Consider the following 11,767-nt stretch of genomic DNA (forward strand, 5'->3'; position numbering starts at 1 on the left):
AAAAAAAAAAAAAAAAAAAAAAAAAGGTCCTTGTTCTAATAACGTTTACTCTCTCTCTATATATATGGGGATACCAGACATGCACATTATGAAAAGTTTTCAACAAGTATCAGGCTAACACCTTCCAAATACATGAAAAGTGCAAACTGTATTACTGTCATTCAGAGATGATCAGTTTTTACTCTTCACTGTGAAAAGTCAACAAAGGATTCCCAGGAAATAAGAAATATTTTTAACAGATTTTGAATCCAGAAAGAGAATTCAAATGTGGGAATGGCCTGACCACACAGGTGAAAATGTTTTGAGTGTGTCGGGTGGATGAGAGAAGGGAGTTTACGTATGGGATTAATGGGAGCCAATGCTAACAGAGATATTCTAGTCAAATGTAGGAGGACCTGAGTTGCTGCCTGAGGAATTTGAACCGATGGAAACAGAAGCTCATTCGAGTTTTGAGGACAGTTGCATGACCTGTTTTTGTTGTTGTTGTTGTTTCTTGAGATAGGGTCTCACTCTGTTACCCAGGCTGGAGTACAGAGGAACAATCATGGCTCCTTGCAGCCTCGACCTTCCTGCGCTCAAGTGATCCTCCCACCTAAGTCTCCCAAGTAGCTGGGACTACAGGTGTGTGCCACCATATCTGGCTAATTTTTATATTTTTTGTAGACATAGGGTTTTGTCATGTTGCCCAGGCTTGTCTTGAATTCCTGACCTCATCTACCCGCCTTAGCCCCACAAAGTGCTGGGATTACAAGTGTGAGTCATCGTGCCCTGCCATGACCTAGTTCTGGTTCAGGAATTTTTACCTATGGTGGAAAAAAAGGTAATTGGATCAGGAAGGATCCTCAAGGCATACAGATCAGTTAGGGAACTACAGTCCACACATGAGTTAATAAGGCAGTGCTCTAGGATGGTGCAGTGATATTTCGAAGGAAAGGATGGGAGTCAAAGGCCCTTTTGTGCCTAATAAACAATACCAAGACCGGGGAAAAGAAACATAAAGATAATTCTGAGGTATACAGGTGAAATGTAGAATTAGAGAAATCAGGTAAAGGGCTTCGTGAATTGGTTTGCTTGTTCGTTCTGTGGCAAAGAGTTTAAGTGAAACGAATGCATTTAAGTTGCAGAAGTAATGCTTAGGTGATGCTGTCCAGTGGGCAGTAGTTAGAAATATACCTTAAACACAGGAGAGCAGTGAAGGATGCAGATAAATCTATAGAATTTGAAGCCATGGGGCTGATATCAACTCTAACAAGATAAACAGAAAGATGAAAATATCTAAATATAGGTGACGTTAATGTTAAGGTTTCCAGGGGATATAAATTTTAAATATCGGTTCAAAAACAATCTGTAAGCTGATGTAAGGATGCACCATACTTGTCTTTAAATCTAACATCACTGCTGTGAGTCTAGTAAAAGACAAATACAATGGAATACAATGTAGACTAAATCCTCTAAGCTGCAGGATTGCAATTTATTTTGGGGAGGTCAGAAGTCCCTTTGTCCTTGGCATGGTTAACAGTTCTGGGAAATGTGTTGGAGAGCGGATGAGTTCAGGTATTACTAGATCCAAATCTCAACTCTGCCAGTAAATAAACTTTTACTTTAGTTAAGGACTTTAAACAAAATTTCAGTATCTCATTCATAAAATAAGTATAGAATTATTACGGGACTAGAGTTAATATATGTATTATATGCCCGGTCTATTGTTTGCATCCATTAGAGGAGAGTGGCCATTACTAATTTTTATTTTTCTAATTTTTTATTATTGACAAGGATAAAACTATATATCTAAGGATAGAATTGTATTGATTTCCATTACCAAGGCAATATACGACAGAGAGATGTTTCTGTCCTGACACTGAAAAATCATTATATGGTTTTCCTAGGTGCCATGGGCTAACTCTATGTGTCTGGTGTAATTTTGAGCAGAAGGAAAGAACACTCAGTAAAATAAACATTCACATGTCATGTGAATTTTGATAACACTGATAATGTTAGCAGAACTGGATAACTTATATATCTAAAGGTGGTCACTGACTTTATATAGATAAGGTCTGGGAGAAAGAAAACTGCAGTTTAAGTATAATCTCTAGTTCAAAGGAGAAAAGATGAAAAAAAAAATAGGTATCAGATATAAACCGAGGAATCATAACCTTTATTTACTTAAAGTTCCGGTTAAGTATATATGAAGCCAAATACTGGTAGATTTGATGCTTATATATGCACAGAATTTTAAAAACTAGGAATTTTTTATACCCACAGAGGGATGTAAGTTCATTGTACATGATTTAAAGAAATAAAAGCAAGATGAAGTTTTTGGTAACTAGAAATGTATAATACCACTTTGAAGGATATACAGGTAAAATAGTGGTTATATGTCTATATATCACTAAGAAATATATTTACGCTTGTATTTTGTTATATAAGACTCAGGATAGCATGGCAGCCAGACATATGGGTTGTGGACCAAGATTTCCTATATATGAACTCCAGTTACCAGCCAAAGTATCTCAGTTTCCTAATCTGTAAAGTAGTACCTAGTTAATGGAACAGTTAAGATAGTTAAATGAACTAATACCTATAATGAGGTTAGGCTGCTCCTAACACATGGTAAGCATTTAAAAGAAGGGAACTGTTTCATTACTTATTACTATTGTCAAAATTCCTTTGTAATGGGATAATATTACCTCAATATGCTTTTTATATTCTCCAAATGTACCTTATTGATTACAATATTTATGCTCTGAATTGAAGTCTGATAAATTATTACTATAGTTAGTTGATATAGGACAGTATTAACTAAAATTTAAGTGACGTGTTTTTCTCTTCTTTTTTTGTTTGTTTGAGATAAGGTCTCACTCTGTTGCCCAGGCTGAAGTGCAGTGGCACCATCACGGCTCATTGCAACCTTGACCTCCTTGGGCTCAGGCGATTCTCCCACCTCAGCCTCCCAAGAACCTGGGACTACAGGTGTGTCTGTTTATCTTGTTAGAGTTGATATCAGCCCCATGGCTTCAAATTCTATAGATTTATCTGCATCCTTCACTGCTCTCCTGTGTTTAAGGTATATTTCTAACTACTGCCCACTGGACAGCATCACCTAAGCATTACTTCTGCAACTTAAATGCAATACGTTTCACTTAAACTCTTTGCCACAGAACGAACAAGCAAACCAATTCACGAAGCCCTTTACCTGATTTCTCTAATTCTACATTTCACCTGTATACCTCAGAATTATCTTTATGTTTCTTTTCCCCGGTCTTGGTATTGTTTATTAGGCACAAAAGGGCCTTTGACTCCCATCCTTTCCTTCGAAATATCACTGCACCATCCTAGAGCACTGCCTTATTAACTCATGTGTGGACTGTAGTTCCCTAACTACATGCCTGGCTAATTTGTGTGTGTGTGTGTTTTGCAGACATGGGGTTTTGCCATGTTGCCCAGGCTGGTCTCAAACTCCTATGAAATGGATCCACCTGCCTCGACCTCCTAAAGTGCTGGAATTATAGGCATGAGCCTCCACACCTGGCCAGGAGCATGTTTCTCAGTCTTCTTTGAAATCTCCTGTATCTGTTGAATGTGAAGAATGTGAAGAATATGAAGGCAGGGCAGAGACACTGTGCTAAAAAAGAAAATCAATGTGATGAGGTTCAAAAGGTGAAGAGTTGGAAAATGTGTATCAGAGGAGGTCAAAGAAATTCCTAAAGTCTCTACTCAATAAACATAAAGAAAAACAAAGACATTTCAAAGACCGGGATTGTCAAAGGACTTCTAATAATGGATGATGGACCATATTGTGGTTTAAGACTGTTCCGCTCATTTTTGAACAGTGGGTGAAGGGCTGCCCGATTTGTATATCTCTCGTCTCCCCATAACCGGAAAGAAAAGCACGGTATAAGGGCCACTTGTCCAGCAGGCTTATTTACAGAGCCACTGTTGGCAGCATCCATTGACTGTCTTAAAAACCTAGAGTTGGCTAATAGTTATTCTCTACTATCATCACGCTGAGGAATCCAGAGACAGTCATATGGCTAGGGTTGATCAAGAAGAGTTCAGTTTTATCCAGTTTCTCTGGGGATGATGAAGACCTCTTAACCATAAAAGCACATCATCTTTATGCTTAAGGTATGAATAGAAGGAAATTTTGCTTTCTAGATTCAGTAAGCACCATAAGTAAACAAGTTTCTAGTTTAAAAGTCTGTGGATCAAGAATGCTTCATTTTATTTGCCCTACACAGATAAGAAATGAAATAGGGATCAGTGATCCTGGTTTAGCAGGAATATACTTTTTACACTTTTAACCACAAGATGTTAAACAGCAAGAAATTTTGCAAATGTTATCTGACCACAGCTTCTGCTTCTTTTTTGGTTACTGCTTCAACCCAGCTGAGTTGTTCGGCTTCTCACATCAAAGATCAGCTAAGAAAACTATGTACTATCGATTTAATTCAAATGTAATTACATAATTAAAAGCAAATATTTTGACACAGATACTTCAGAATCAAAAAAGAGGAAGGTATCTAATTGCTTGAAGATTGCCACATCCTTTCATAGGAGATAAGTTACATTACTTATAGTGATTTTTAGCATTTGTATCTAGAAATCAATGATGCTAGAGTCAGTGGATATATTTTAACTCGCATATATTAATGGAGGAGGTGGTCCTCCTCTGAGTAATCAAGATAAAAGCACCTTAGGTTTTCTACCATGATTAGCACAGATTCAATTTTTGATCTCCTTATGTTCATCTTATGTTCAATGAACAACACTTTTTGGCATTTTGAAAAGGAAGATAACAAGTAAGCTTATGAAGTTTTTCCTTGATAAAAGTAACAGCATGAAAATTCAAATACTGTGTTAGTAGAGAAACAGTACAATAAACATGAAAATATAGACATCAAAGTGGTAGTAAGAAATATCTTAAGAATACTATGTATGAAAGGTACACACGCTAACAGTTTTTTAAAAACTTTAAATATGGACTTTAGATTTTTTCAATGCCCACTGCTATGCTACCATTAAAAAATAAAAAATAAAATGAAATTTTGGTAACTTACTCCAACAGGCTACCAAAATGCCATAGTTTTGTTGTTGTTTTGGTAATATTTATGAATAATTTTATTTTAAAAATCTATTTCTGATGCTGTATTAATAAGAAAAATGCAAATCCATACCTGGCACAAGCACATTTTATATTTGTGTCTAATTCTTTTGAGACAGAGTCTTGCTCTGTTGCCCAGGCTGGAGTACAGTGGCATGATGTGGGCTCACCGCAAGCTCCGCCTCCCAGATTCACGCCATTCTCCTGCCTCAGCCTCCCGAGTAGCTGGGATTAGAGGCACCTGCCACCACGCCTGGCTAATATTTTTGTATTTTTAGTAGAGACAGGATTTCACCGTGTTAGCGAGGATGTTCTCGATCTCCTGACTTTGTGATCCGCCCACCTTGGCCTCCCAAAGTGCTGGGATTACAGGCATGAGCCACTGCCCCAGGCCTATTTGTGTCTAATTCTTTACATATGTGGTATAATGATCATAAATCAAAGGCACGGCTATTATTTTCCTTGTTCAAGGGTAGTGGCTTCACATTGTTAATGTATAAAGATATATTCTTCATGTTTCCAGATCAGGTGGTAAGGAAAAAGAAACAAATATATGGGCATTCTGTAGTTGTAGCAATTTTGAAAATTGTATTCATCGAAGTTGTAAACTAAATCACATGACATAACCTCTACTGACAGAACTGCAAGCATAGCAAGACTTCTAGGAAGATTTTCTCTAATATTAACAAAGACCTCAAAACTTTACACAACCATATATAAGACTCATAATATCTTACAGAGGTTTCGATCATTCACTATATTGCTACTAATATTATATAATTGAAATAAAAAATTAAAGTCGTTGAAAGAATATGACAAAATTATTTTTTGGCATATTCTTTCAGCTACTTTAATTCCATGTCCTTTCCATTTGATATCATAATCTTCTCTCTTTGAAGATAATTATAATAATTTACATGTGAACACATAGATGTAAGAAATACATATGTGTGTGTATATATATATCTTACTATGTATCTGGATATGTATCTATGTGTACATATATATCTTAGATCTAAAACAGTAGATTTATGAACCCATAAAAAATGTAAATGACTAACCTGGTGTTACTACTACTCCATTTCCATTGACCACAGGCCTCTCTTCCTCTTCCTCCTCAGGAGGCTCTATACTGGCTTTCTCCATGTTGCTCACTGATTTATTCCTCTTCCTTTTTCCTTCAGCACTTGGAGTGGCTCCTGGAAGTATCTGGTCTGTTACATTTAACAATAATGGTGCTGGTTCTGCTGGCGGCTTTGGGGTACCGTAGTAATTGTCTGCAAACAATACCAAAACATTCTTGGAGTTAAATATTTCTTCTGTGTACATAATTTGTGAAGAATGGAAATTATATTAACAATTATATTAACACATATTTATCCTATTTTATATGTACATACATAGACACATACATATATATATGGTTTTCTGTCTATATCTATGTGTCTCTCTATATACATATTTATTTGTTCCTTCTGTTGTATTGGAATTTAATGCTTAGACATATAGATCGATCTTCATTCTCATCTTTGTGCCAAACCAAAATCTAGTCTTATGTGTTATTCCCAAGTGGTACGTAGTTAATTTTAAAATTATCCAAATTTTTATAACCAGACTTGATTATAACTTTTAAAAAAATAAGTATGTTAAGAGTACAGGTAATTTTTTTGTAGTGGGGGCATCTCACACTATTCTGGAAAGGGAAAGCACATTCTGCTATTCTGTAGCTTTCAAAGGATTATAGCTATTTCCTTGATGTGCACAGCAGCCTGCCTAGAGCTGTATCCCTGTGCCAGTCTAGTGGTTCCCATGGCTGCTGACAGTGGGCCTGCTGCTCTATTCACTCTTCAGATTACCACAGCTTTTTTTTTTTTTTTTTTTTTTTTTTTTTGCCCACAGCTCCATTATCTGAGCTATGGAATCATCTGTTTCACCCATCCATCTGCAGCACTTTTTTGAAAAGAGAATCATTCTTATTTATTCCCATATTAAAACCTAGCATATAATAATCATGGAATAAATGTTTATTAAGTGACCATCTTTATTATTTCATTTTATTGAGACAGAGTCTCACTCTGTTGTCCAGACTGGAGGGCAATGGTACAATCTTGGCTCACTGATACCTCTGCCTCTTAGATTCGAGCAATTCTCGTGCCTCAGCCTCCCAAGTAGCTCACACTACAGGCGTGCACCACCATGTCTGGCTGATTTTTGTATTTTTAGTAGAGATGGGGTTTTGCCATTTTGCCCAGGGTGATCTCAAACTCCTGACCTCAAGTGATCCACCTGCCTCGGACCCCCAAAGTGCTGGGATTACAGGCATGAGCCACTGCACCCAGCTGTGAACATCTTTGTATGTTCAAGGTAAAACACTTTATTTAAAATAGCCTAACATTTTGATTGGTAAAGAACAGAGGTAGTGTTTTTTTGAAATCAATCTTACAAACCAACTTCGAACCTATATCAGTGTTTTCAGTTAATTGAGTAATTTATGCACTTATTTGCTCATTCATTCATTAAAATCTTTATTGGTACTAAGTTATGCACCCAGGCACTCCAGTATGTTTGAGAGAAAAAAGACGAATACAATACAATCCTTGTCTTCCAAGATGCTCAACAGTCTAGTAAGGGAGACCAAATTTGATGTCAAACAGAAAAGCATTATAACAGGGAACAGGAGTAAGCACTGCAATGGAGGAGATATACATAAGGAAGGAAGCACACCTCACTGTCTGCAAAGGCCACTAAACACATTTGGGAAAAAGGTGTGCTGTGAAAGGAACAACCATTAACCAGAAGACATAGAATTTAGGCTTGGCTTTTCTATATAACTAAAAGCAAGTTACTTAACCTCTGTAAGGCTCAATTTCTTCATCTGTAAGTAGGGAAAAGCAATAATTGTTCTAATCACCTGTGTTCTGGGCTGCAAAAAACCACAACCTACTCAAGTTAAATGTGATAGAGATGTGCTATATAAATATATAAGATGGCTAGTTGAGGGATATATTCCTCTGTTCTCTCGCTGCTATAAAGAATTGCCGGAGACTGTGTAATTTAGAAAGAAAAGAGGTTTCATATAACTCACATTTTCACATGGCTGGGGAGGCCTCAGGAAACGTACAATCATGGCAAAAGGAGAAGCAAGCGCCTTCTTCACAAGGCATCAGGAGGGACAATGAACACAGGAGGAACTACCAAATACTTATAAAACTATCAGATCTCGTGAGAACTCACTCACTATCATGAGAACAGGATGGGGAAACTGCCCCATGATTCAATTACCTCCACCTGGTCTCTTTCTTGACATGTGGGGATTATGGGGATTACAATTCAAGATGAGATTTTTGGTGGGGACACAGCCAACCCATGTCAAGAAGAAAGACTGACAAACCATGAGAAATAATGGCAGAAACAAAGGTGTCTACTCCAGACACTTATGTGGCCTTTGATAGCCCTGAAATCTCCAGGGGGACAGCCACCAAAGGGACAACACACAGTGCAAACTGCCTCCATGAGAATGGGCTCCAAACTGTCCTCAGCTGCTCTGATTTGGTCATTTCTAGGGAAAATTCCAGGTAGGATCATCTCATTGGCTGAGCCTCCATCACATGAGAGCACTTGGGCTGCCAAGGAAGTGGAAGAGATGTGCACTTTCCTTTGAGTTCAGTAGAGGGACTGGGAGGTAGAACCCTACTGAGAGGTGAAGTGGGCTAGGCTTCTGGGATGGGTGGGGACTTGGAGAACTTTTCTGTCTAACTAAAGGACTGTAAATGCACCAATCAGCGCTCTGTGTCTAGCTAAAGCTTTGTAAACGCACCAATCAGCACTGTAAAAACAGACCAATCAGCTCTCTGTAAAATGAACCAATCAGCAGGATGTGGGTGGGGGCAAACAAGGAAATAAAAGGGGCCACCGGCACCTGCAGCTGCAACCCAGTGGGGTGCCTGAAAACTTTGTTTTTTCGCCTTTTGCAGTAAATCTTGCTGCTGCTCACTCTTTGGGTCTGCACTACCTTTATGAACTATAACACTCACCGGGAGGGTCTGTGGCTTCATTCTTGAAGTCAATAAGACCAAGAACCCACCAGAAGGAACCAATTCTGGACACACTACCATCCACCCATTTTATCTTGGAGGCTCTCCAGGTAGAAAGGGTCTCCCCCTGGGTAGAAAGGGCCTTGGAATGCTGGCAGGTGGAAATGACAAATCTCCACTCCATTTGCCTTCTCACTGGGTTGTTGTGAAGATGAAGTAAGAATGTATGAGAAAGAGCTTTATAAAAAAAAAAACTATAAAAATTGCAGTGGTTTTAACGGCAGTGTAAACTTCATGCTGGCGTAAAGTGAGCAAATATTCTGAAGGCTAGCTGTGCCAATAATGCCATTGCTCATCACTATAGATACTCACAGTAAGACAGTAATGTAAGAAAAAAAATTAAGTTGTAAAGTGGTTCTTATCCACATACTATAAGTATACAACTTTTTTCTTTTACAGTCTGCAAAGTGGATAATACACACTCTGCTAAATGTTACTATCTAATTTGATTTAGAGCATTTAAAGTGAATCAGACCTCTATATGTACCAGACAAATTCTGAGCAAACAAAAATGGATAGTTGCTCCCTAGAATCAATGAACTTTTATATTTCAGCATTCCTAAAGGCTAGCACAACTTTAGTTGTGTTGCTATGTTGCTATGCTTTCTATAGGATCTCAAGACATACTACTTACAAGCATAGTGTAAAACTAACCTATGCGTATCTCAATGAATGATACATGATTTTAAAGTAGTATTCTAATATCTTTAATACCTTTAATATATAGTACTAAGAAAAATGGATCACACTTCAGTGGTTTTTTCTTCCTATTTGTCTTGTCAATTTTAAATTTCCCTGAAGTAAAAAAGTAAATTTCCTTTTATTAATTAGACATAAATGCATAGCACAGGCTAAAACCAAATACTAAATAACAGATCCTGCTAAATTTATATTACTAATTACACCTATTGGTATATGATGTGACTGTAAATTGTACAGCAATATTCTATTTCTATAAGTATATTTATGAAATTACATCAGATTACATTTTATATGTAAAAATATGAATCATTAGTTAAGACATTAAGATTATTGGCAATACTAGCAATATAAGAGAAACACATACATAATCCATACTCTTACTACACTTGACAAATACAATTCATAGAGAATAAGCTACCCTAAGCCAACATTTTTATCTCATTGCATAATAACTAGGAAACCAGAAATACCTAGACCAATGGCTGAAGAATTAGCCAAGCAGTCAGGCAGCTATCTCATTGAACTGACTCCCTGATATAAATGCAATCAAATAAATGTATCAAGGATAAAACGTTCCTTTTAGGTAACATACCAGTATGTTTTCAGAAAAAAATAAATATCCAAACTGTTTCAAAATACAATTTGGAAAAATTGTTCCCTTAAAGATGACATGCCTATATGCATAGTGCCTGGATGTAGAAAATCTAAAATTAAAACAGACAAACAAAACCTCCACAAACCCACAACAATATGGTGTAATGCTTAACAGCATAAATCCTAGTGAGATAAACCTGACTTTGAATCCTGTGTCCTCTAATCTCACTACCTCTTTACATCCCTAAATCAATTCAGTTAAAGTGGGAATGTGGGGCTATAAGATGACCACAGTCACAAAAGCAACTATAACTATTACTACTGCTAGTATGTGCATGTAGTTCCATGCATGTAGTCCCACCTACTCAGGAGGCCGAGACAGGAGAATCGCTTAAACCTGGGAGGCGGAGGGTGCAGTCAGCCGAAATCGCGCCACGGCACTCTAGCCTGGCAACAGGGCAAGACTCCATCTCAAAGCAGTAGTGACCACTGCTACAATGTGCTAACCTGCTCACTGTCATGGGCATTTTACATATGTACTCTTGTATCAAATGGGGAGTAGGGTAACTCTTACCCCACAGTGCTGTTATATAGATTAACTCTTACCCCACAGTGCTGTTACACTAGATTAATGATACTAAAAGGATATATGACCTGACCAGATCAGAGTAGATGCTCAAAATAGGGTGCTACTTTTGGTATTTATTCATCACAATACAGCACGAAGTCATTCTGCCTATGCAGTTAAGAAAATAGAGACCAGGAAATTAAACTATTTCCTAATATTATATATAAAGCAAGTAGAAAACTTATATCTCTTTGACTTAAGAACCTCATCTCTTTTGAAAATACGCTGTTGCCTCTTAAGAGAAAAAAAAGTGTGATGCAATTGCAACCTGCCCAGAACTCGTAGTGGAGAACTTCATTCAAAGCCACAGTCAGTGAACACAAATGTCTCAGTTTCAAAAGGGAAAGGCAGCAGGCCGGGCGCGGTGGCTCAAGCCTGTAATCCCAGCACTTTGGGAGGCCGAGACGGGCGGATCACGAGGTCAGGAGATCGAGACCATCCTGGCTAATACGCTGAAACCCCGTCTCTACTAAAAAATACAAAAAAACTAGCCGGGCGACGAGGCGGGCGCCTGTAGTCCCAGCTACTCGGGAGGCTGAGACAGGAGAATGGCGTGAACCCGGGAGGCGGAGCTTGCAGTGAGCTGAGAGCCGGCCACAGCACTCCAGCCTGGGCCGCAGAGCAAAACTCCGTCTCAAAAAAAAAAAA

General features: G+C 37.9%; 1 protein-coding gene across 2 annotated transcripts in view; it reads right to left on the bottom strand.

Annotated features, from left to right (window-relative positions):
* The window catches only part of MAGI2 (membrane associated guanylate kinase, WW and PDZ domain containing 2), a 1,515,811-nt gene that overhangs the window by 528,899 nt on the left and 975,145 nt on the right, over window positions 1-11,767 (bottom strand). For both annotated transcript variants that reach the window (XM_017880419.1, XM_017880418.1), the window contains exon 4: window positions 6,163-6,378. In XM_017880419.1, coding sequence (XP_017735908.1) covers window positions 6,163-6,378 — 216 coding nt within the window. The remainder of the gene's footprint in view (window positions 1-6,162; window positions 6,379-11,767) is intronic.

The sequence above is a fragment of the Rhinopithecus bieti genome, unplaced genomic scaffold (assembly GCF_001698545.2).
Source record: "Rhinopithecus bieti isolate Rb0 unplaced genomic scaffold, ASM169854v2 scaffold_11291, whole genome shotgun sequence".
NCBI lineage: Eukaryota > Metazoa > Chordata > Mammalia > Primates > Cercopithecidae > Rhinopithecus > Rhinopithecus bieti.